This window comes from Apodemus sylvaticus, chromosome 23, assembly GCF_947179515.1.
Source record: "Apodemus sylvaticus chromosome 23, mApoSyl1.1, whole genome shotgun sequence".
In the NCBI taxonomy this organism is placed as follows: domain Eukaryota; kingdom Metazoa; phylum Chordata; class Mammalia; order Rodentia; family Muridae; genus Apodemus; species Apodemus sylvaticus.
In genome coordinates, this window is record NC_067494.1 from 6,886,430 (window position 1) to 6,914,147 (window position 27,718).

At 37.3% G+C, this 27,718-nt stretch overlaps 1 protein-coding gene and 1 pseudogene across 1 annotated transcript in view; one reads left to right on the forward strand and one right to left on the reverse strand.

Moving 5' to 3' along the window:
• Positions 1 to 27,718, forward strand: part of Lama2 (laminin subunit alpha 2) — a 606,823-nt gene that overhangs the window by 330,180 nt on the left and 248,925 nt on the right. The window contains 2 exon segments of the mRNA XM_052169299.1: positions 19,613 to 19,714; positions 21,216 to 21,427. Of these exon segments, the coding sequence (XP_052025259.1) occupies positions 19,613 to 19,714; positions 21,216 to 21,427 (314 nt within the window).
• LOC127674182 (nucleophosmin-like) lies at positions 2,797 to 5,520 on the reverse strand (annotated as a pseudogene).

Sequence of the window (27,718 nt, forward strand, 5' to 3'; positions counted from 1 at the left end):
AACAACAACAACAATACCTCAGCAACCCTATATAAAATCGACAAGTAAATGCTGCAAAATCTAAAGCAGTGGGTGAAAGTTCATAGGACACATGAAAGTGCCCCCCAAGTATGCATAGACTGTACTGATGCGAAAGAGCATGAAGAGAGCAAGTCTCCCAAGCTGCATAAACATGTGCAGCCCCACGAGAGTGTGAGAAAGTGTGTTTCATGTAGTGATTGATAGCAAGGGTTTCCTGGTTCACTTTGAACTCCTAGCAGGAACTGTGGGGTGCCCTCAGGGGTTGTCTGCTTTTGTGTGTCAGGAACTCTGTTTTGTTAGAAAATAGTAAAGAACACTGTTTATATTCCCTTTGTTCTCGAATGGTGTCTACACTTTATGGGAATTAAGCAAGGTTGAGAAACATCCCAAACTTATTTGTACATCTTAAAGCAAATGGCCAGCTTCACTTAGAAACCGGGCATGGTTTTCATTCTTACTTTTCTTTGTGTTTATCCTCTTAATTCTGCATTAGCTTTCATTTCTCCTGTCCTTGTTGTGGTGAGGAATGACACAGTCTGAACTACTTAATAAGATGGCCATTTCAAACATCAATGAGAGGAGAGGCCATTGGTCCTGTGAAGGCCTGATGCCCCAGAGTAGGGGAATGCCAGCCAGGAAAGTGGGGAAGGGGGGTTGGTGAGGAGGGGGAGGGGATAGGGGGTTTCGGGAGAGATATCATTTGAAATGTAAACAAAGCAAATATCTAATAAAAAATTAGAAATAATATAAAATGAATAATATACACATGATTAAATATGGAGATCCTGATAAGACGTGTTCATTGCTTGGTTGGATGGTTTTGGTTTTTGAGACCAGATCTCAATAGGTAGCCATGGCTGGCCTTGAATTCATAGAAATCCACCTGCCTCCTCTTCCCTAGGGCTGTTCCCAAAAAAACCTTTCATTCTTGTAAGTTAGTTATAGAAAACAAAAGGAAATTAACTGAAGGCAAGTCTGCAGTACTATGTAACATGCTCACTGGAAGGCAGTGAGTTCTGCATGAGTAAGAATTTTTCCAGTTAAACAAGAGGTCTGGAGAACCCTCTTAAGTGTATGATCTAAGGAGCATAAGTTTTGTATTTTCCAAAGTTTAAATGCCATGTTAGATAGGTAAAGTACAATTAATGGTGCCATACAGTGAAATTGTGGACATATAAGATCAGGCAAGCTGAAATTCCAGCATGGAATGGGGGAGTTGTTAAGCTGCCCCTTCTAGAGGGGCTCTTGGGAATGGGTAGTTTGGGGGCAATGGCAGGCTACCCATGCTCCAGTACATGACCCTAAAGCCATGCACATACCATCAGCACTAAGGAAAATTAGTGAGTTCCAAAAGAAAACAGTGCATGAACCTGGGGAGGTATGGGTGGGTAGATAAGAGAGGTGACAGGGTGAATACGCTCAAAGTATATTATATGTAAAGGTAACATTTTCAGATATTGAAAATAGCTCTTCTTTAAAAATATGCATGTGTATACTTCCTAAATATATTGAACAGATCTCAAAGCAAACAGGACAATTGTTGAAATGTACACAGGAAAAATGATGATTTTAAAGCTCACTGCAGTTTAATTAATTAATTAATTAATTAATAGTGTAGCAAGCCATAACTCCAAGAAACACTCAAAGTGAGGCATCATATCTACTCTTTTTGTATCCCTATTATGGGTGGGGTTTTCTTCCGGTATGTATGTGTGTTTGTTTAGAGAGAAGTGATTTATTTTTTAAATGACACAGCTAACTGAGCACTGCTCTTCTGAAGAATGCTTTTCCTTATGTTGTCTATGCCAGCCAAAGGAAAACTCTTTCAGGATTTCTGAATGTATTTTCAAAGTACTTTTCATAAAAGCCAAGTTCTGATTTGAAAACAATGACATTCTGCAGGTAGTGAAGATTTGCAAATATTCTATTCCTTTCACATATTATGGATAAGGATGCTCATCTTTTCTTAACATTTTTAGGGAATGTTATTAATTAATCTGATAATAATTAAAGCATAAATTATATCAAAATAATCTGTAAATTGGTGTTTCAGATTTATATTTTTATACATAACTTCATTTATATGCAAATATTCATATATATTATTTATATATAAACATATATAATATTATACACACACTCAAATATATATAGTACACATATATAGATATGTGTAAATATTCCTTCCTTTGAAATAAACCTAAAACTTGAAGATAAGAATTCCTATCCTTTAGATACAAACATTTCTTTCTTACTTCAGAATTAAACTACCTTTTCCCAAAGCCATACAGTAAACCTATAAAAAAATCCATCACAATAATCATCAAATGCCATGCATGTTTTTGTATAATATTCTAGTTTATTTTTATTTGATAGAGCATGAAAAATGTTTCCTCACTTGAATCAATAGCCTCACACTGACTTAGCGCTCAGAATAAATGTTCATCTTTGGTTTTTGAGCTAGTCTTGGGAGTGCAAATCCTGGTTCCGCCATCTACTGTGACATCATATCCTTGAACATGTGGTGTCATCATTTTGAATTTCCCAAGGGTTAACATGAAAGAATGTCAGCAATAACATTCTTGTCTCCAAGCCCATGCATATCATACGTTCTTTTGAGAATAGGTTCATTTTTGCAAACCAACAGGCCAGAGTGTCACCAGGACTGTGTCACGCAAACCTTACGTTCATTCACATCATTTTATGTCAATGAGACATCCATATTGATTGACATAAGGGTATTTTCAAAGGGTTTTTTTTTTTTACCATAAACAATTACTCCCCAGTTGATCCTCTATATTGTATACATGCTTTGCCCAGTATATTTGTTTCCTCCAAACTCACTAATAGAGCATATTATTAGAAGTTTAATCTTTATTAGTCTAAAATGTGAACGATGCTGCTTTAGCTGTCTCTTTCAAACAGAAACTATGCTGCAGTGTTAAAAATAACAGTTTTGTTTTTATACCCTTTAAATTCTCAAACTTATTTTAACTGAATTCTCGGTACAAATGAAAACGCAAAAGGGATGTTTAAATAATTTCTATGTCTTGTAATGAAGATAAAGAATATGTTTTACACACATGTTCCTGTCATAGATTCCTTGATTTAAAAAGATCCTAAAACTTCTGTAAAAGAAACCCTTTGCTTTAGATTCAAACTTTTTTTTGCTGTAGTTTTTGCCTTTTCTTTTTCTTTTTTTTACTTCAGAGTTAATTTTTCCCAAAGTCAAAAAGTAAAAATGTGAACTACACTTAGAGAAGTAGTAAGATTTTTTGGATTTTTGCATATTTAAATTATTTGTGTATATTTATGCATATATATCTCTCTGCCTTGGATATGGTTCAGCTCTAAAATATCAAAGCAGGTATGAATAAGCTAATTCCTATTCTGGTGCCTTACATTAAACCTTACAAAGGATTTTCTCTAATATTTAAGCAATTTACTTTTAATTAATTAACTGTATGACTATCAGGAAGAAATTGCAAGTCCTACTAAAATACCAGTTCTAGTGTCACAATTCAACTAATAAAGGACCCTCTTTCCCACACCTTCAGAGGTACAGCTAGCTCACAACTTATTTATTGCATTTCAGACAATTCTAGATGATACATGTCAATTTTATGCAGAATTTAAAAAGTACCGTCCTAGAGGCAAGGAGGAGGGAGGGAGGATGGAATGTGGGTTTGTGTAGGGGAGACAGGAAAGGGAGACAATGTTTGAAATGTAAATAAATAAAATAACCAATTAATAATAATAAAAAAGTACCCGTCCCTTAACATTTTTCTGATACAGGTTCTATATTCACACAAGAAACAATGGTTTCTCTTTCTGCCATGCATGGTAAACCTTCAAATGTTCCAGGAAAAGAGCCCTTTAAAGCATTCTTTTTCTAAGGTTTAGTACTTGTGTTCCCTTTATACACCCTTGTATCAGCTCTTCTAGCCATCAGCATCCTGGTTACACCTCTTCCAATGAACTCTGATTTGGCAACTACCCTTTGAAATGGCAGTGTCAGGAACTGATGAGGAGTGCATGTACTCTGACTAGTTGCAAGAGCAGGTGCATCTCTGCTTCCTTAATTCTGGGTACCTGCTGTCATCTTCTGGTTTTTGTTTTTTTGTTTTTTTTTTCTGTTTGTTCGTGTTTCTGTTTTTAAACAAATAGAAACAGTGCTACTTTATTAAATACTGAGTTTATTTCAGATGTTTGTTTTGATCTCCCTACCATTTCCATATTTGACCACCAGTACGACTATGTCCTATCACAATATTCCATCATACTTAAAACCAAGTGATAGACGGAGGTCCATTCTTGAAAACTAAACAGCCATTTTCAACAACACATTCCTGGCAATAGAACCTGGACAACATTTATCAAACACAATGGGGAATGTTCTTACGTAGCTTTATAAGGACAGCTAAATACGAGCAGTTACAGAAATAAAGTGAGGCAGAATATTTCAAACTTTTTAAGCCATTTTTTTTTTTTTTTGGTGGTACCTTTTTTTTTTCTTTTTTTTTTCCGATAAATTTTTATTTGCATTTCAAATGATTTCCCTTTTACTAGCCCCCCACTCCCCAAAAGTCCCATCAGCCCCCTTCCCTCCCCCTGTTTTCCCACCCAACCCTTCCCACTTCCCTGTTCTGGTTTTACCCTATACTGCTTCACTGAGTCTTTCCAGAACAAGGGTTCCAGAAGAACTCCTTCGTTCTTCTTGTACCTCATTTGATGTGTGGATTATGTTTTTGGTATTCCAGCTCCCCCATTGCTACAGATTTGAATGGCCACCTGGTCAGTTATCCAGAAATACTTCCTCACAAAATTAATGAACTCGTTTTCCACTGTGGGAAGAAAAGCACCTTTTCTCATATTTGCTTGCATTTTTGCTTTACTGTCTTATGCAGAACTAGGTCCTTTTGTTGTTTTATGAGATTTTTTCTGGCTTTTGAAGGATCTTGACCCTTTGATCTTGGTGTTGATAGTTTTGAGTCTTTTCCATTTCAGCTTGATTTTTCTGCTGCTTTGACTGGAGCATCTCATACAGATTTCTACACTGGAACTTTTTCTTCAGTTTCGTCCTTCTCTTCCTCCTCTTCTGCCTCTTCCTCCTCTTCCTCTTCATCATCCTCATATCTCCATCAAGTCTTCCTCTACAGCTTCAAGGTGCTGTCCACTGATGTGCACAGGCCCTGAACCACAGTTCAACTATAAGACTACAGGTGGTACAACCACAAAGCCCCTAAGGAAAGCTAGCTTTAGGTCGTAAAGACTGTTTTAGAGTTGCTAGTGTTACTTTAACTGGATTGTCCTCGTAGTTCATTGACTCTGTTTCTATAATGTGGAATTCATCTTTTGCCCCTGCTCCTAAGCTAACCATTCATAATCTTCATCATTATTCACTTTAAAATGATAATCTTTGTTAGCCTTCAGTTCACAAGTGAAAAGGTCGTTCTGAAGCCTAAGAGGGTTCATATCTATGTCCACCAAGTCTCCCATGAAGTAGAGGTGTATTCTTCAGTGTGAGGGAAGCCAGATGGGAAAACCTGCCTACTGCACCTCAGAATAGACATGCAGGAGAGAATCAAGCCAAGCACTTGCTGTTTCTTTTCAGTTCAAGTGCTATGTGGCTTGCTTACAGATCACAACGTACTACAGATGTATTTACAACTTAGAAAAGATGTATTGGGTGCTAAGATTTAAATTATTATCCTACCATATAGAAATTATCAAAACAGAATAGCATAAAATTGATTTAAATGTGTGAATGTCTAGATGTTTTAAATATCATTTTTCCCTCTTTGCTGATCAAACTTTCTAAATGGTAAAATTTCGTTCCTTTAAAATGAATGCATTTATTTTTTGCCAGACTGCAATAGAGTGGACATAAGTGAACTCAAATCAGTGAAATGTTAAGGTCCATATATTTGCTTGGTTTATTTTTTGAATAATAAAGATAAGAATAGAGAAACCAAGAGACACATATTTTAAAAACACGTGCAGACTATCTCTGGGTAGCCCAACTTTATCTTGTTTTTATGTTCTCTCCATATATAATACATTGAAATGATAGATGGTTATGAGTGCTATTAAAATTCAGCAGATATTTATGCAGGGTCTACTCTCTGTGAAATGCTTTTGCAAAGTACCACAGGGAAACATTAAGACATGTGCAAGAGCTGAGTTTTTCATCACTATGATCTCCCCAAAATCTTAAAATAAAAAAACCATTTAGAACCATGAAATAAATATCCTTGCTATTAGGGCTCTTTGCAGAATTTTAATTTGAAGAATGACTCTTACTAAAATGGTATGGCTCCAAAATATTCATTTTCCATGTACATGGCCCCAAGTGAAAGACTCCATGTGTAATTTCTTATTTTATTACCAAAATGAACTTTTAAGAGAGGAACAGTTCAGGTGATATTAGTGAAAAATAACTGAACCTCTGAAAGTATAAATAAATTTCCCAAGAGCAGCACACTACAAAAAGACAACATCTGATTCCAAACTAGGATGTTAACGCTATAAGAATGAGCTTCATCATTATGTGATTTATATATAAGACTCCAATATTAATAGAAGCTTCAGATCACAAACACAAGCCTGGGTATTTTTTCTGGAAGAAGACACTTGAATGTCCTTTATTGTCCTGTTGATTCTTCTCTGGTGTCTGACAGAGTATCCTCTGAACCTCTAGAATTCTTATCTTCTGAAATTCACAACCAGCTCCTACTCTCCCTAATAAGAATCACCTGCAGAGTTTATGAATGAGGGAGGAGAGGGAATGAAATAGTAGCAGATCAGTAACATTTAGAATCAAATCAAAATACCGCTTGCTTTTGCAGAAAATATTACCGGCTCTTTCAAAACACTCTTCATCTGAATAATGTAAACTGCAATGAACTGAACCTGCAGCGTGTGTGTAAGACTGCTCAGGTAGTGAAAAGGGCGAATACTGAGCACTCCCTGAAGGAGAAAAAGAAAAAACCCTCTGTTCTGTTCACTCTTGTTTCTCTTTTAGTAATAAAGCGAGGGAGAACTAGACAATAGCTACATACAATTAAAGGTGATAAATATCTTTAAGACAAAACAATTCCCTAAACAGTGAAAGAGAGATGATAATTCTTCTTTGAAAGGAGAATAGCAATATTCTCTCCAATGTTCCTATAACATTTTCAAAGGATTATTCATCTTGATATTGCGAATATGTCATTTATGTTACAACAACAAGGCTATTTATTTTAACTTAATATAACTTGGATTAAAATGTACTCTGTTGTTTTACCCAGCATCAATGTTGTGGCTCATAAGCATGAAGATGCAATTTTCTTGGCAGAGGTCTAAAAAATTTTAGCACTAGACAGAAAAGAAATACATACATATATAATGCATGTATATATGTGTATTATAAACCATATATTTTGCGAACGTCTGTTGCAAAAACCTTGTTTTTTTTTAATTTTTTTAAAATTTATTTTCTATATTCTTTGTTTACATTCTGAAAGCCTTCCCCTTTCCCAGTCCCCCCCTTATGTCCCATAAGTCCTCTTCTCTCCATCGATTCTCCTGTCTTTCCCCCTCCCTTTTCTCTGTCCTGATACTCCCCTACAATGCTGGATCAAGCCTTTCCAGGATTAGGGCCCTCTTCTTCCTTCTTCATGGGAATCATTTGATATGCCAATTATATCTTCAGTATTAAGAGCTTCAGGGCTAATTAATAACCACTTATCAATGATTGCATTCCATGTGTATTCTTTTGTGATTGCATTACCTCGGTTAGGATGATATTTTCCAGTTCCATCCATTTGCCTAAAAAATCATGAATTCATTGTTTTTAATTGCTGAATAGTACTCCATTGTGTATATATACCACATTTTCTGTATCCATTCCTCCATTAAGGAATATCTGGGTTCTTTCCAGCTTCTGGCTATTATAAATAAGGCTGCTACAAACATAGTGGAGCATGTGTCCTTATTGCATGCTTATCATGCATAGTTTTCTTAGGAACGGCCAGATGATTTCCAGAGTGATTGTACCATCTTACAATCCCACCAGCAGTGGAGGAGTGTTCCTCTTTCTCCATATCCTTGCCAACACCTGCTGTCTCCTAAGTTTTTTTTTGTTTTTTTTTTTTTTAACCTTAGCCATTCTGACTAGTGCAAGGTGAAATCTCAGGGTTGTTTTGATCTGCATTTCCCTAATGGCTAATGATGTTGAGCATTTCTTAAGGTGCTTCTCGGCCATCCGAATTTCTTCAGGTGAAAATTCTTTGTTTAGGTCTGTATCCCATTTTTTAATGGAGGTATTTGGTTCCCTGGGGTCTAACTTCTTGAGTTCTTTGTATATATTGAATATTAGCCCTCTATCGGATGTAGGGTTGGTGAAGATCTTTTCCCAATTTGTTGATTGCTGTTTGTCCTTTTGACAGTGTCCTTTGCCTTACAGAAACTTTGTAATTTTATGAGATCCCATTTGTCAACTCTTGATCTTAGAGCATAAGCTATTGGTGTTCTGTTCAGGAACTTTTCCCCTGTGCCTATGTCCTCAAGGGTTTTCCCCAATTTCTTTTCTATTAGTTTCAGTGTGTCTGGTTTTATGTGGAAGTCCATGATCCACTTGGAGTTGAGCTTAGCACAAGGAGATAAGAATGGATCAATTCGCATTCTTCTGCATGCTGACCTCCAGTTGAGCCAGCACCATTTGTTGAAAAGGCTATCTTTTTTCCACTGGATGTTTTTCAGCTTCTTTGGCAAAGATTGAGTGACCATAGGTGTGTTGGTTCATTTCTGGGTCTTCAATTCTATTCCATTGGTCCACTTGCCTGTCCCTGTGCCAGTACCATGCAGTTTTTAACACTATTGCTCTGTAGTATTGCTTGAGGCCTGGGATACTAATACCTCCTGTTAACTCTAATTGGTCCAAAGCTTCAATTAGTTTCACTGTGTCCCTGTTTAGTTTCTGTTTTCCTGATCAGTCCATTGAGGAAAGTGCAGTGTTGAAGTCACCCATAATTATTGTGTTAGGTGCAATGTGTGCTTTGGGCTTTAGTAAAGTTTCTTTTATGAATGAGGGTGCCTTTGCATTTGGAGCATAGATTGAGAGTTGTTCTTGGTGTGTTTTTCCTTTGACCAGCAAGAAGTGTCCCTCAGTGTCTCTTTTGATGACTTTAGGTTGAAAGTCAATTTTATCTGATATTAGAATGGCTACTCTGGCTTGTTTCCTGAGACCATTTGCTTATAAAATTGTCTTCCAGCCTTGTACTCTAAGGTAGTGTTTGTCTTTGACACTGAGGTGTGTTTCCTATATGCAGCAAAATGTAGGATCCTGTTTACATATACAGTCTGTTAGTCTATGTCTTTTTATTGGGGAATTGAGACCATTGATGTTAAGAGATATTAAGGAATAGTGATTATTACTTCCTGTCATTTTTGATGTTATCTTTTATATTTGATTGGTTATCTTCTTTTGGGTTTGATGAAAGAAGGTTACTATCTTGCATTTTCCAGGGTGAAGTTTCCCTCCTTGTATCGGTGTTTTCCTCCTATTATCCTTTGTAGGGCTGGGTTTGTGCTAAGATATTTGGTGAACTTGCTTTTGTCATGGAATATCTTGGTTTCTCCATCTATGGTGATTGAGAGTTTTGCTGGGTATAGATGTTTTGGCTGGCATTTGTGTTCTCTTAGAGTCTGCTTGAGATCTGCCCAGGATCTTCTAGCTTTCATAGTCTCTGGTGAGAAGTCTGGAGTGATTCTGATAGGTCTTCCTTTATATGTTACTTGGCCTCTTTCTCTTACTGCTTTTAATATTCTTTCCTTGTTTAGTACATTTGGGGTTTTGATTATTATGTGACGGGAAGTATTTCTGCTCTGGTCTAGTCTGTTTAGAGTTCTGTAGGCTTCTTGTATATTCATGGACATCTCTCTCTTTAGATTAGGGAAGTTTTCTTCCATAATTTTATTGAAGATATTTGCTGGCCCTTTAAGTTGTAAATCTTCACTCTCATCTATGCCTATAATCCTTAGGTTTGGCCTTCTCAATGTGTCCTGGATTTCCTGGATGTTTTGGGTTACAAGCTTTTTGCATTTTGCATTTTCTTTGACCATTGAGTCCATGGTTTCTATGGTAACTTCGGCATCTGAGATTCTTTCTTCTATCTCTTGTATTCTGTTGTTGATATTTGCATCTATGCTCTATGATCTCTTCCCAAGGTTTTCTCTCTACAAAGTTCTCTCCCTTTGCAATTTCTTAGTTGTTTCTACTTCTGTTTTTAGATCCTGGATGTTTTTGCTCAGTTCCTTCACTTGCTTGTTTGTGTTTTCCTGTAATTCTTTGAGAGATTTTTGTGTTTCTTCTTTCATGACTTCTGCCTGTTGATCAAATTTCTCCTGTACTTTTTAAAGTAATTTTTGCATTTCCTCCTTATTGGCTACTGTTGTTTGACCCATATTCTCATGAATTTCTTTAAGTGATTTTTTTGTTTCCCTTGTAAGGGCTTCTAGCTTTTGATCATTTTCTCCTGAATTGCTTTAAGAGATTTATTTATGTCCTTCATGTGTTCTTGTAACAGCATCACAAACAGTGATTTTACGTCCAGATCTTGCTTTTCTGGTGTGTTGGGGTATCCAGGACTTGCTATTAACAGAGAATTGGCTTCAGATACTGCCATATTGCCTTGATTTCTGTTAGTAACAGTCCTACGTTTGCCTTTTGCCATCTAGATCTCACTGGTGTTAGTTGGTCTTGTTGTCAATGCAGGATTCACCCTTGCAAGATGCCTCCCTACAGCTGGCCTCCAGATGCACCGCTGACCCTCTGCACTGCTTGGGGATAGGGCACATGGCCAGGCTGCTTCCCATCCAGAGGTGGTGACCAGAAGGCTCCCCAAAAACCTTGTTTTTAAGTCTGAGCCTGAGAGCACAGAACAGTTTTTGTGGATTTGGCTGCTAAGCTTGCATCTTTTGAGATGATACTCTTTCAGCTCAATATCTTATTAGCGTGCATCACAAATCAACATTAGTTCTCTGAGTTGGGCAACTTTCAGGGAATAGCAAGTGTTAATTTACTGTTCAGGATGTTTTATTTTTTTTTAATGTATTGCTCATATTTGATGCAGTGTCAGGGAATATGTTTGCTGGTCATTGATACTTTGTAGAGTCCACAATTAAATCTATAAGCGACGCAAAGAAACACTAACCTGGTTGTTACATTCTAAAATGTGCCCACAGGTTTTTTTCTTACAGGAGAACCACCAATAGTGTGGTTTTCAATTAGCCAAAAGTATTTTGACCTAGCAAAAGTTTTATAATGCTATTTTAATTGAATATAGATGAGTATATGGACCATAAAATTTGGTCTTAGTCTGTAACATGGAACAGAAAATATATGAGAAATGCATCCATAAGATCATAAATTCACCAGTGTGTGCACAGTACACTCATTCTAAAAACACTGTTACCTCAATGTCATCCACCACCTCTGGTGAGTAAGATGTCTGTGTCTCCTCTTCTACAATGATCTCTGAGCTTTGGGGAAAGGGGCCATAATACAAATATCCCAATTATGGCTCAACATTCTATCTTTCTGATCTGTATGTTGATTAGTTATGGGTCTCTGTGTTAATTGTCATCTACTTGGGGAAACAAAGCTTTTCAGATGAGAACTGAGAGATACCAAAACCTATAGGTATAGAGGTAAGTCATTGGGAATTTTTTTCAGGTTTCTTTTTCAATTATAGCTTTTTTTAAATTGGGTTTTTATGGATTTGCATTTCAAATGTTACCCCCTGTCCAAGTTTCTCCTCTGGTGCCCCCTGTCTCCCCTAACCCCTCCCCCTGCTTCTATGAGGATACTCCCCATCCCACCCACCCACTCCCACCTCATAGCCCTGGCATTCCCCTATACTGGGAATCAAGCCTTCACAGGACCAAGGGCTTCTCCTTCCACTGATGCCAGACAATGCCATACTTCACTACATATGTAGCTGGAATCATGGGTCCCGCCATGTGTACTCTGGTTGGTGGTTTATTCCCTAGGAGCTCTGGGTGTCTGGTTGGTTGATATTGTTGTCCCTCCTATGGGGTTGCAAACTCCTTCAGCTCCTTCAGTCCTTTCTCTAACTCCTACATTAGGGACTCAGTACTCAGTTCAGTGATTTGCTATGAGCATCTGCCTCTGCATTTGTCAGGCTCTGTCAGAGCCAGACAAAATGCTAGGTCCTATTTACGTATCCAGTCTATTAGTCTATGTCTTTTAGTTGGAGTACTGAGTCCATTAATGTTAGATATTAAGGAACAGTGACTGTTGCTTCCTGTTATTTTTGTTGCTAGAGGTGGAATTATGTTTGTGTGGATATATATCATCTTTTGGGGTTGTTGAAAGATTACTTTCTTTTTTTTATTTTTTATTCGATATATTTTTTATTTACATTTCAAATGATTTCCCCTTTTCTAGACCCCCACTCCCCGAAAGTCCCATAAGCCCCCTTCTCTTCCCCTGTCCTCCCACCCACCCCTTCCCACTTCCCCGTTCTGGTTTTGCCCTATACTGCTTCACTGAGTCTTTCCAGAACAAGGGGCCACTCCTCCTTTCTTCTTGTACCTCATTTGATGTATGGATTATGTTTGGGGTATTCCAGTTTTCTAGGTTAATATCCACTTATTAGTGAGTGCATACCATGAGTCACCTTTTGAGTCTGGGTTACCTCACTTAGTATGATGTTTTCTAGCTCCATCCATTTATTTGCCTAAGAATTTCATGAATTCATTGTTTCTAATGGCTGAATAGTACTCCATTGTGTAGATATACCACATTTTTTGCATCCACTCTTCTGTTGAGGGATACCTGGGTTCTTTCCAGCATCTGGCAATTATAAATAGGGCTGCTATGAACATAGTAGAGCATGTACCCTTATTACATGGTGGGGAATCCTCTGGGTATATGCCCAGGAGTGGTATAGCAGGATCTTCTGGAAGTGAGGTGCCCAGTTTTCGGAGGAACCACCAGACTGATTTCCAGAGTGGTTGTACCAATTAGCAACCCCACCAGCAGTGGAGGAGTGTTCCTTTTTCTCCACACCCTCTCCAACACCTTCTGTCTCCTGAATTTTTAATCTTAGCCATTGTGACTGGTGTAAGGTGAAATCTCAGGGTTGTTTTGATTTGCATTTCCCTAATGACTAATGAAGTTGAGCACTGACTGGAGAAAGATTACTTTCTTGATTTTTCTAGGGTGTAGAAAAGGAGGTTTCCATCCTTGTATTAAAGTTTTTCATCTATTATCCTTTGCATTTGTGGAAAGATATTATGTAAATTTGTCATGGATTATCTTGGTTTCTTCACCTATTACAATTGAGAGTTTTGCTGCATATAGTAGCCTGGGCTGGCATTTGTGTTCTCTTAGGGGCTGTATGACATCTGCCCCAGATCTTCCAACTTTCATAGTTTCTTGTTGACAAGTCTGGTGTCTGTCTGATCTGGGTCTGCCGTCATATGTTACTTAACATTTTTCCCTTACTGCTTTTAATATTCTTTCTTTGTTTAGTGCAATTGGTATTTTGATTACTATATAATGGGAGGAATTACTTTTCTGGTCCAATCTATTTGGAGTTCTGTAGGCTTCTTGTACGTTCATGGGCATCTCTTTTTTTTTTTTTTTTTTAGGTTAGGGAAGTTTTCTTCTATAATTTTGTTGAAGATGTTTACTGGCTCTTTAAGTTGGGAATCCTCACTGTCTTCTATGCCTATTATCCTTAGACTTGGTCTTTTCATTGTATCCTAGATTTTCTGTATGTTTTGGATTGGGAGCTTTTTGCTTTTTCTGTTTTCTTTGACTGTTGTGTCAATGTTTTCTATGGTATCTTTTGCACCTGAGATTCTTTCTTCTATCTCTTGTATTTTGTTGTACTTTCTATCTCCAGGGTTGTCCCCCTTTGTGATTTCTTTATTGTTACTAGTTTCATTTTTAAATCTTGGGTGGTTTTGTTCATTTCCTTCACCTGTTTGTGTTTTCCTGTAATTCTTTAAGGGATTTTTGTGTTTCGTCTTTAAAGGCTGTTACCTTTTTACCTGTGTTCTCCTGTATTTCTTTAAGAGAGTTATTTATGTCCTTCTTAAAGTCCTCTATCATCATCATGAGATGAGATTTTAAATCCTAATCTCCCTTTTCTGGTGTGTTGGAGTATACAGGGCCCCCTGTGGTGGGAGAACTGTGTTCTGATTATGCCAAGTAGCCTTGGTTTCTGTTTCTTAGGTTCTTGTGCATGCCTCTTGATTCTGGTTATCTCTGGTTTTAGTTGGTCTTGTTGTCTCTGATTGGAGTTTATGCCTCCTGTTGGCCTGTGAGCCTGTGTTCTTAGATGCGTTAGCACTCCTGGAGAGACCAGCTCTCTCTGGGTGGATTTGGATACAGAGGGCTGTGGGATAACCTTTGCTCCAGGGTACAGACAGATGGAGATTGGAAGCATCCTGATCCTGGCTATGGTTCCTGTGCCCTGTGTGTTCCTGGTGCATTCCTGTTTGGATAGTTATTGGAGCAAAAACAAAAGTGGTGATCTCACCTGTGGGCTTAGGAGTGAGAGTACTCCTGGGAGACCAGCTATCTCTCTGGTCAGGATTTGGGTATAGAGGGCTGTGGGACAGCCTTAGCTCCAGGGCACAGATGGAGAACAGAAGGGGACTTGTTTTAATACTATGCCCATTTAGTGAAATAATACTAGTAGGTTCTGCCATACAATCTACGACTTACCTAGTCTTATGTACTTAACCCAGATAATCATGCCAGTAATGGGATCCATCTCATTGAACAGGCCTTAAATACTACCAGAAAGTTATTTCTGTAGCTATACATCTGACAGATGGTTAGTATCTAGAACATACAGAGAATTCAAAAGTCTACAGCTCATGAAAGAAAAAATCTCAATTAAACATTGGGCAGAGAACCAAAAATACAAAGTTCTCAAAAGACAAAATGCAAATATCTGGGAAAAATACTTAAGAAATTTCAGCATTTCCTTTCATGTAGATGTATGTTTTAAGAAACTTTAATACTGTCAAAGCCTTTAGCATCTATTATCCTTCCCCATTGTTCCTCCTTACCTATTCTTCCACCTTATACCCCATTTCATTTGTCCTCCCAGTTACATTAATCCCCCTTTATATCACTTCATTCTATCTCCTTATCTTGCAAGCCCACTATTTACCCCACAGCCTTTTACTATTTTCATAACCTCTGTGTATATTCCAAATGAATAACACATATCTGAAGATTCAAAGCTAACATCCACATATGGGAGAAAACAGATGATATTTGTTTTTCTGTGTCTGGGTCTCCTCACTCAGAATGCTCTTTTTTTTTATTTCATCCACTCATTTATGAGTTTTATGATTTTATTTTTCATAAGAGCTGAATAATATTTCATTGTGTAAATACACATACTTATTATATGTATAATATATATATTCACATATATAGGCTGTTTTCTATTTTTGTGGATATTGTGAATAGATTAGCAATGAGCATGGAAAAACCCTGTATCTCTGCTGTAGGAAGCAGAGTGCTTTGGGGAGACGCCCAAGAGCAGTATTGCTATATCATGTGGTAGAAATATTTCTAGCTTTGTGGGGTCTTTAAAACCTATAGACATGTCTTAAAATATGTACACACATAATAATTTAAGTGGAGTTACACAATAATAAGGTAACGGTCTTCCTACCAGACCCTACCCATTAGAGAATAAAATCTCCAGCACTGGGACATCTTTCTAAGTTGATGACTAGTGGGGTCTATCCAAGATACCCCTAAGCACAGTAGATTATTTTCCTTTCTCTCAGTAATCCTTCTGAACCTGATGCTAAGACTCTTTTGCTGAAGTCACCACATACTTGAATCATAAACTAGAGAAATGAAGGTGGTACTGATCTGGATAATGTTCAGTGACTAGCTTTTATAGTTTAGAAAAGTGTTATGTAGGCTATCAGAGAAGTAGCCTTACTTAGCTTCAATTGATGTGAATGACATCAATGACTGTAAATGCTCACTGATGCAATAGCAGCATGAATTCATTGGAAGTGTTCAGCTTTCTTTCTATAGAAACTATACTGTGAGGTGTCTTGCCTTCTAAAGCAATGTTTTAGAATATATCATCTCTTTTTGGCAACTTTAGCGCCTATGTTGCTATATGCTACTTAGCTATATGTTAAAGGTAACAAAAATCTTAAATCTCCTTTGTTAATTTTATATCTTCTATATCCTAGTACCCTATGTCTTGTTTTATTCTTATAATCTCTGGGGGAAACAAAACAGTGCTCCTATTTCAGTGTGATAAATGTATAAAAGACCACAACAGAACTTTTCAGTTCAGTGAGCATATTGAACATTGAACACATACCCTGTAAGCACTTACATAGGAGGAAGGGATAATGTTCCAAAATTTTAGTCTCTTAAGTCTTCGGAATCCAGAAAGATGAATCACTTGTCCTGTCTGTTATACTAAACAGAAACTGACAGCTATGTTTAATTTATCTGGCTCAGTATTACAGAGCCTTTTAGCCATTTCATTTCATTATATTCATCTTGAAATATTTGCTCTAGTAAGAAGAAGCAAATATTGGGTTTTACAATCCATTTACTGGGATAACAGTGATGATAATCTAACATCACAGAACCGAAACCTATTTCCTGAGAAGATTTTTTTTCTCCATGTACAATATCCTCAATAGTGTGTCTCATCTCACACTCCCTCAACTTATATTTCTTGAAACTTAGTAGAATAAATGCAAATACAACCCCATACCCAATACTTTGGTAAAGCTAATTTTTATGAATTAGTTTCAGCCTTTTACACTCACTAGTGAAAAACTTTCCTGATTGATTCAATCTTTAGTGCAAAGTGTGCCATGTATACTGTGCTGTTATGCTACACAGGTATCCCATGTTGCCTGGAAACAATAATGGTACTGACAAACAAGCTATTTCGTTCCAATGAAGGGAGAATTAACTCAAATACATAGCTCCTTCACAGGAAGGAGCTATCTGTAATGTTCTGTTCTTAATGGAGGACTGGAGAATGTAGAATTTAGCCCTTAGCTCCATCCTAGAATAGAAGGTTGGTTGTCCTTCCAGTGGAAAATTCCTCCTTTACTTGTTAGCTGAGTCTACCCACAGGAAAAAAAAGTCCCACGAAATATATAGAAAAAAGTAAAAAGCTAAGTCAAAATCACATTTCACAGAATGAAATATTCTTATTAAAATTACTTTTCTGAATTAAAAATGTAGACAGCATTCATCTCTTGTGGAGATAGTCTACTCCACCCAGTAAACACAACAACCATGTGGAAGTGCCCTGAAGTGCCCTACTTCCACTTGTGCAAAACCCCTTTTCTCTCTCTAGCTTATGGGGAGATAGCAAGAAAATGTTCCTACATCATAGGAGTAAATTAGATGTTCTGTTGACATATGACAAGGCTTAATAAAATTATGAAAATGAACTAATTTGAAAGCCCTGATGACAGGATTTATAAATGGATTTTAGAAAGTCCCAAATTGTGGCAAATTAACTACATGCAGTACACATTTTCCACGGATATCATGTTTTTGTTAAACTATTCAGTGAATGCTAGTGGGCACATCTGTACCCAGTCTAGAACCCTTCAGCTCTAATACTCATGATGTTTTATAAAGATTCCTTACTGCACTTCAGAAGGATTAAAAATGTTTCTCTTTAGAGGTTTGGCAGTTGAGACATTAGCCAGGCAAACAGAAAAATATTTGAGTTACTAAAAACCTACAGAGATTCTATTAGAAATTCTTTAGCAAGAACATTTTAATTTCAAATAATTTAAAAATCATTTAATAATATAAAAACAATATTGGGTTGCATACAAAGTTACTAAATTAAAATGCACCATTTGCCATGACCCAGTAGTGGAAGCTTAAAATATGATCAAGTTTCATTCTTAGAAAGATTCAGGAAATGAAGGTAAAGACGGGTATATTGAATACTTGATATGTTATTAGACAATCATTTAATATACACTCTGAGTTCAGTTATGTTACCCAAAATTCACATGCCAAGGTCCCCATTACCTCATAGCTGGAATCTTTAATGCCTACCTCCTGCTGCATCTGTTTATTAATTTAGAAAACACTAAATAATTCAGATTTCTTTGAGATATTAATAAAAAATCAGTGCAGCCTTTTTAAGTCTCTTACTGATATATCTCTGGTTTGAACAAACTGGCTATGTGAAATGTTAGATGCTTATCCTAACAGAGCTAAAACCTTGGTATACAGATTCATCTCCCATCACTTATAATAATTCCAACTGCTTTTGTCCAGGCAGACATTTATTGTTTTATATATGAAAAGACATTATAGTAGCACATTTCTCAGTGGAGCAGGGAAATGTTTTCTGAATTTTGGTCCCTCCAGAGTACCATGTAATGAGCTCTTCTAAGCCAATGCTGAGCTGCAATATAAAATCCTGTGTAATGACCCATAGCAAGCTCTGTGTGGCCCCTAGGGGACAACTCCAAGAGATCAAGTCGCCTACTCCATCCACTGCTTCCCCAGGCAGTGCCTTCTGCTCAGGGTCTGCCATGAAAGGACAAGTAGACCCCAGGTCTGAACAGCATGGACTCTGCACGTCAGCACAAAGCAAGCAGCAGAATACAAATTATCAGCTTTGCTCTAGGAACGTCTTTGTTTACAGTGGCAGGGAAGAATTTTTAAAGGCCTGCCACATTTGCATTGAGTCTGTCACTCACAGATCTAATTTTTGATTCCTGCCCTGTAAAATGATCTTGTGTTCCATTAATATATATATATACATATATATATATGTATATACACACACACACACACACACACACACATATATATATATATATATATATATATATATATATATATATATATATATATATATATTTACAAGGTTAATGTCAATGTCAGAAAATGTCAGGATCAAGCAGACATTAGAAGGAATGAAGTTTGCTTAATGAAAGGGGATAATGACTTGCATTCAAAGTAGCTTATTTGATTACAGAGGCAAACGTAGACCTTCTCAGGCAATTCTGATAGGATTTGCATATAAATTTTGCAGCTGAAACTTTATTTTTCTTTGACCAACAATGTCTTTCAACTTAGCTCATGTTCTACATAAAGTGTCTTTCAAATGAAAGAATGTCTTTGTTGAGTATGTTCAGAGTCACAGAATGTAAGTAACCATAGGGATACATAGGAACTGTACACTGATCTTTGTCTGTTTGGGGATTCGGAACCTAGAACTACAGACTAAGAAGATGATAGAGGAGTCTGTGATTAGAACCTAGCTTCCTTCATCAAGCCTGCATGGCTGGGAAAATAGCATGTGGATTTATATTTATTTCAAACTTGCTGTTGATGAGTAAAGGTTCGTATAAAGGTCATTCCTACAGAAATGTCTGCTCTCTTCAATTTGAACTCTGGTGATTGCTGCTTTTCCAAGTACTGCCCTCTACAAGAATAAAATGATTTTAAGGTACTGTATAAAAGATTATTCAAAAAAAAAAAACTCCTTTGCTGAAAATATCATGCATCTCCTCTCTCCAGCTTCCAGCTGTCGGGGGACACTTGTCATTTACCATCTCATATGACCTCGAAGAAGAAGAAGACGATTCAGAAAAGATCCTTCAGCTGATGATTATCTTAGAGGTTAGGAAAATAAATGTGTCCTTTCCCAAACATATGCTACCTTTATTTACCTTAGGTCATTCACACTGCTTATAATATAAGTTGGCAGACATATATTTACACATTCTGGAAGAAAATACACCTTAGCAATTTTATGCCATGCACATGTTTTAATCTTAAACATGGCAAGAAAACAGAAATAAATGAATTCTGATGCAAAAAAGAGATACTATTTAGAAATAATTTTGAAACTTAAAGTTAAAACATGATCATGTATCCATTCTGATAAGCTTATGTGATCCATGTGTTTAGGTCAGCATTGATTTATGTAACATGTTATATTGTAGATTCTAGTGTTTGTTTTTTGCTCCAGTAGTCAAAAGGAAGAGGGGAAGGTAACTTCCTTCTTGAGCTGTTTGTAACTCCTGACTTCAAAATCTTAACTTTAGGAAGAAAAGATATAAGATACGCTGCATTTGGGAACTAGAAGACCATGGTCCTTCATGGTTCCAAATGCTACTACAGTGACATGTTTAGAACCCTTACTTCCTAGCACTATGGTGATACTTTCTTCAGTCACATATTTACCCGTAGTCACACACATGAGAGTGAATTGGTGGTTCGAAATGGAAGGTACTGGCTAAGCTTCAGGCTCTGTTCTTGCCAAGAGACTGCCTTGCTTTTGGGTCAGTGTCAGAATGACAACATTACCCTCTCAGAGGGAATTTCAGAATTGAATGAAGTGATTTAGGCTTCATATGAGTATAAAAACACATGTCTATCTTGTGATACTTTGAAGATAAAATTTCTCTTATGCATGAAGATTAAGAAATGATGCATCTCTAAAGTGTTAAATGAAAACCGTTACTTGAATGCTCTCATTAAATGTAAATGACTCTTATCATGAGACCACTGTCCTGTTTTGAGCAACAGTGTGCAGATCTTTCCTTATGTAGAAGTCGAAATATTTTTATGTACATGTCAATGAAAGTTTCCTCCCAAATTTCCTTTCATTCTTATCTGTGACATAAATATGATACTTTTATGCCTCTATGAAGCAAAACTGTTAGTAATGATATATGCGTATAATATGTATATGACTTCAGTTAATAGAGAATGTGAGTATATATAAAATTATAATGGTATAGGGGAATACCAGAACAGGGAAGTGGGAAGGGGTAGATGGGAGAACAGGGGAAGGAAAGAGGGCTTATGGGACTTTTGGGGAGTGGGGAGCCAGAAAAGGGGAAATCATTTGAAATGTAAATAAAAAATATATCGAATAAAAAAATTATAATGGTAGACTTTATAATGGAGGAGATGAAGGGTGATCTTCATGATGCTTAGTTTTCACTTCATGGGCACTAGAAATATGCTGAATGATGGAGAACCTGAGTTAGAACCCTCATGAGGATAGCCTCAAGTAGAGAAACAAAATTCAGGGGGCCTTTCTAATTTTTGTACTGTTCTTGCAATTTTATGTACATATATTTTCTTTCTTTTTTTCCCCACCTGCCTTTAGGGAAATAACTTGAGAATCAGCACACCCTATAAGGAGGTGTACTTAGAGCCATCTGAAGAACACATTGAGGAGTTATCACTCAAAGAAGAGTCCTTTACCATATATGGAACAAATTTGCCAGTCAGTAGAAAAGATTTTATGATTGTGCTCACAAATTTGGAGAGACTCCTCATGCAAATCACATACAACTTAGGGATGGACGCCATCTTCAGGTAAGATCTAGAACTCCACCTCCCAGAGTCACGTATCTGAAGCAAGCAAAGATATGTCAGAAAAGCACATTTTAAAAAGTCTAGGTTTGTGGCTTTAAGTAAAAATAAATAAATAAATAAATAAATAAATAAATAAATAAATAAATAAATAAATAAATAAATAAATAAGCAAGCAAGCAAGCAAGCATATATTTTGGTTTCTATGAGGTAATTATATACAACCTTTACATTTTAAGTGTGGAAAACAATGTATTAGACTTTTAATGATAAATCCTCTGCAGTTTTTAATGACCTCCCTATTGACAAACAAAAGGACAGTTTCGTTTATGGAATCTCAGATTGTGACATACTGATGATATATGATTGCATGGTCCTCATATTCAGAAAGTGGTTTGACCAGAAATTGTCCCACCTTGGGATCCATCCCATATATGGTTCCCAAACCCAAATGCTATTATGGATGCCAACAAGTGCTTGCTGACAGAAGCCCAATATAGCTGTTTTCAGAGAGGCTCTGCCAGTGCCTGACAGATATAGAGGGGGATGCTCTCAGCCAACAATTGAACTGAGCACAGGATCCTCAATGGAGGATCTAGGAAAAGGACCCATAGGTTTACAGACCCATAGGAGGTACAACAATATGGACCAACCAGTACTCCCAGATCTCCCAGGTACTTAACCACTAACCAAAGAGTACACATGGAGGTATCCATGGCTCCAGCCACATGGGTAGCAGAGTATGTCCTGGTCAGACATCAGTGAGAGGAGAGGCCCTTGGACCTATGACGGCTCATTGCCCCAGGGTAGGGGAATGCCAGGTCAGGGAAGAGGGAATGGGTGGGTTAGTGAGCAGAGAGAGGGGGATGGGATGCAGGTTTACAGAGGGGAAACAAGGAAAAGGGATAGCATTTGAAATGTAAATAAAATATCTTTTAAAAAAGAAATTAGTTTACAAATATTTTTTCCTATTAATCAATTAACTAGCTTCTAATAGTATCTAGATTATAATAAGAAATACAGGCCTCCTCACCTACATAATTACACATTTCTTTATTAAAACACTGTGGCACTATAATAAAAAAGAATAAGAGATTTTGAAGATTAAATAAGCTTTATTGATCTTGGCAACTTATTGGTTTTTGTGGAACCTAGATTTTAAGTTCAATAAAGCCCATAACAATATCATCTCATCCCTTAGGGGCATGGCTAAAATGATACTTAATTTGGACATTTTTAAAAGCTAGTTCCTTCTTAGTGACCACATATTTTACTATAAAGAAAAAACCTTGACTTGAGCCAAATTGATCTCCAAATTCTGACTAAAATCTCCTTTATTTCTAATTTAGAAACAATGGTATCTTGTCTGATAAAAATTTCATTTCATGTATATTGGAATAGGCTTTTCCTGCTTTTTAAAATCCAGGTGGTAACAGAAAGTATCATTGCACCTTCATTGTCAGTCAGATTAAGTTGGAATACTAAGTTTGATGCCACATGGACACCTGGTATACCTTTATTCAGAGACATACCTCCTACTTTGGATTTTTCAGTAGCAGATTCTACCATAATTATTTGCTAGCGCTGCCAAGCGTGTCTTTCACTTGTAATATTTTAGCACATTCCAATCATCATTATCATTTCCCAAAGGAGGGAACTGCAGATTCATAAACAAAATCATTGCCAAACAATGTACCTCTTTTGCATAGGCAATTCTGCTAGAAGCTGGGTTAAAGTGCTATAAAGATGAGAGGCAGCACTTAGGAATTAATTATGTTTTTCCCCGTTCAGTAAATAGAGATTGCCATGATGTTTAAACAGTATAAAGAAATGAGTCCTCCAGCTTTCAAAGTGAATGATAACCGAATTGACCAAAAGTGGCTGGAGAGCTTATTTCTTGTTGTCGCCTTGTTTCTCAGGCTAGTTAATTCAAAGACACTTCTGGTTTACATCAGACAATTTCAAAGTCTACCCATCTTAAAAACATTGGTTTCTTTGAAATCCCTCATGGAGTAAAAGCTCATGGGGTATATGGCTGTGTGGATAGACTTACCAGCTCTTTAAGCAGGTGACTTCTTTTTGCCATCCTTATTTCTGAACTGTTGTGGTCCAAGAAATAGAGATAGAGTCAGAATGAAATCCCAGCTCCTTCTAGAATTGCTGAAAGCCAGCTCGGATCCTGAATCGGTAAGCTTGCCATATTTTATTTATTTCTGATCTACCAATAAATTGAGTCATTTTTGTAAAACACCGCTTGAATTGATTTCAACTTGTGTTGCACAGTAGGCTTCTGAGTTGGTATGTTTGTGTGCAAGCAAAAGGAAATTGAAGATATTGCAACAACAATTCATATTTAGACTTACTGAAGGGTAGTTATCTCAACAAAATGGGCTGAGGTTTGCCCAGTTACACGGTTAGGTGGAGATGGATCAGAAACTGAGCTGCAGGTCAAGGATTTTGACTTCTGTTTCCGACACAGCTATTTAATAGTTGTAAACATGAATATGGTTTTGACCTCTTTGTGCTCTAGTCACTTCATTTCTGAAACAGGGAAGACAATTGCCTTGCCAACTCCAGAAGGTCACTTTGGGAATGGAATTAGAGAATTGCTGAAATACTTTTCTAACAGAAAATCAGCTAACACATATGAAGTATTTATATCTGACCAATCTCATTCCAGGTGAATATACTTTCTGTAAATATCATTTAGGCTTGAAGACATCCAGCATATGAAATATTCTGCCATATCCACAACTGAGTGTTTACTGCCATGCGTATCCAGAATGCAGAAAGACTCAGTGTGGCTAATTGATGTCCTTTTATTATCTAATAATTTAGTAAGGTGAATAGAAAGCATAAATATGCATTACTTCCTCAGGTAAGATAAAAGGATGGAACTGTGGCTTAGCACACAAGCCATTTTGGATACCTAGCTTCCTCATAAATTTTGGGAGAGCATGATGACTTGCTTAGAATCCTATTATTTAAGAAATAGAGACGGTATTGTTCACTAAAGCAAGCTAGACTAGAAAAATTGATAAATTCCAAGTTTAAGTGAAAGACCTCATCTCAGTATGTGAAGCGGATATCCAGGAGGACACCCAGTATCAACCTCTGTTTCCAAATGCATACTCATGTACATATATTCATGTACATACACACATACACAAACACACATCAAAATAAGAAAATATAAATCAAGTACTAGCATGTAGTTCTCCTTTAAGTTATTCAAATCTTAGTAACATCCTTGACAATCAACTTAAGCAAAATATTTCCTAAGTACCTATAAGATACAGAACCCTTCACAAATTGTCTTCCTTCTGCCCCTCCATTAGACATTATTATAGTTCACCAAATTCTACTCCTTTGGAGATTATTGCATTTCCCTCGACTCCTGAGAGCAGAGGATGTGGTTTGGCCAATACAATGGAAACCAATGTGATTTACATCTTCCCTGAACAGGAACATTGAACTGCCAGTGTAAGACTTCCTAGAGTTTATTCAGCAACCAGAAAATAAACAACTTAAATTCCAACAGGACATGGAGGTCAGCACCCTGGCTTTTTAAATCTTCTAGTTACTCAAAAAAGGCTGATTTTTAGAAATCCCCCTACAGGCCTGGATCCACTACCAGAATTTGAAGTAGCTACCATGGCCAAATCAAGTACATTGTGAGTTTTTCAAAATACATTTCAAATGCATTCATAGAATGCAAACAAATACAGAACCTTTAACAAGATGCATTTAAAATATTTATTTATTTTATTATACTGTGGCTTTGCCTGTTTGTATCTTGATGCACCATATGAACCTCGGGTGAGTTAGAAGCCAGAAGAGGGCATAGGCTCACCTGGCGCTGGAGTTCCAGGCAGGCATGAGCTGCTTTGTAGGTGCTAGGAGTCAAACCTGGGTCCTCTGGCAGAGCAGCCAATGCCTCTTAACTGCTGAGCCATGTTTCCAACACCACTTGAAAATGTTCTTATTTGACATATAGCAGTTATACTTATTGATAAGCTTCATAAATCATATTATTCAGATATATTATGCCCTTTGAACTCACCCTTTTTTTTTTCCAAAACTAAACTCATTTATTTAATGTCTGTGACTGGGGTATCCATGCCCAGCCCACCTGTGGAGGTCAGGGGGTAACTTGGTGGGGTTTTGTTCTCCTTCCAGATTTATGTGGGATCCATGAACTGAACTCAGATTGTCAATCTTTTTTTTTATTCGATATAATTTATTTACATTTCAAATGATTTCCCCTTTTCTAGCCCCCCCTCCCCAAAAGTCCCGTAAGCCCCCTTCTCTTCCCCTGTCCTCCCTCCCACCCCTTCCCACTTTCCCGTTCTGGTTTTGCCGCATACTGTTTCACTGAGTCTTTCCAGAACCAGGGGCCACTCCTCCTTTCTTCTTGTATTTCATTTGATGTGTGGATTATGTTTTGGGTATTCCAGTTTTCTAGGTTAATAACCACTTATTAGTGAGTGCATACCATGATTCACCATTTGAGTCTGGGTTACCTCACTTAGTATGATGTTCTCTAGCTCCATCCATTTGCCTAAGAATTTCATGAATTCATTGTTTCTAATGGCTGAATAGTACTCCATTGTGTAGATATACCACATTTTTTGCATCCACTCTTCTGTTGAGGGATACCTGGGTTCTTTCTAGCATCTGGCAATTATAAATAGGGCTGCTATGAACATAGTAGAGCATGTATCCTTATTACATGGTGGGGAATCCTCTGAGTAGAACCTTTTTTCAAATTTTTTTAGATATATTCTTATTTACATTACAGATGTTGTCCCCTTTCCTGGTTTCACCCCTGAAAATCCCATAACCCATCTCCCCTCACCCTGGTCCCCAATCAACCTTCTCCTGCTTCCCTGTCCTGGCATTACCTCACACTGCAGCATGGAGCCTTTCCAGGACCAAGGGCCTCTCCTCCCTTTGATGTCCAACAAGGCCATCCTCTGCTGCCTGTGTGTCTGGAGCCATGGGTAGCTCCATGTGTACTCGTTGGTTGATGGTTTTGTCCCTGGGAGCTCTGGGGGTTCTGGGTGGTTCATATTGTTGTTCCTCCTATGGCGCTGCCATAGTTACTTGTGTCCTTTCTCTAGCTCCTCCATTGGGGATTCTGTGTTTAGTTCAGTGGCTGGCTGAGAGTGCCCCCATTCTTTGTTTGTCATGCACTAGCAGAGCCTCCCAGGTAATAGCTATATCAGGCTCCTGTCAGCAAGCACTAGCTGCATCTGGGTTTTGTAACTATATAAGATGGTTTTCTAGGTGGAGCAATCTCTGGATGGTCTTCCCTCAGAATCTGCTCCACATTTTGCTTTATACAGAACCTTTTAAATCCAAGATATTTTTATGTGAATTTCATAGGGAATTTAGGAGTTTTGTATTGAATAGAATATGATAGAGTTTGTATTATAAATTACCTAGAAAAAGCCTTAAGAACAAAATCATCTGATAACCAAAGACATGAAGTTGATGAGCACATACTTTGTCTCTACATTTGGAATGAACCATCCAGGTGCCCATATTTTAAAGAAATATGTTGAAAACTATGTTGACCTTAGGACTTAAAGATATTTAAAGAACACACTTTTCATTCTGCTGTTAATGAGAGGTAGAGCCAGGGCTTAAGCCCACAGGCGTTTCACCCAGAGTCTTTAACGTGTGTCTGCAAACACATAACTGATCATCTCACATGTGTATCTGTCTAAATCTCAGTGCTCAAACTTGTAAACTGGCTGCAGCAATATCTGAATTTCTAGACTGAAGATGAGGGGAGGAGAAAATGCCTGCATAGCATCTGATTTAGCAGCCTGTGTTTGGATGCAATTTGGAGCAGTGAACTCAAAGAACGAATGATCCAGAATAGAAGCAAGATGCAATATTTATAATAATATAATGGACACTGCAATATGAGTAAATACTTTGTATGTTTGAATGGCTAAGGAAAAGGAGGTGAAATCTTACACTAGCATTTTATGGTTTTAGAAATGAAACTGTAGTAGCATCAGAACCTCTCCTTTATTTCTTCTACTTGACATAGATCAAAATGGTTGGAGACGAATTGAGGAGATGAGCTTGCTTAGCAAATGCAGGCTTGGCACATAAGCATGGGACTAGAAGGTAGAGTTGCCCTAGCAGCAACTCTCAGCTATAATCCCAGCACCCTGGAGGTGGAGATAATGAATACCTAGGAGGCATTGGACACTGCAGATGTATATAGAGAGAAATCAGGATTTTAAAAACGAGGTGAGAAAATATTGCTAAAGATAC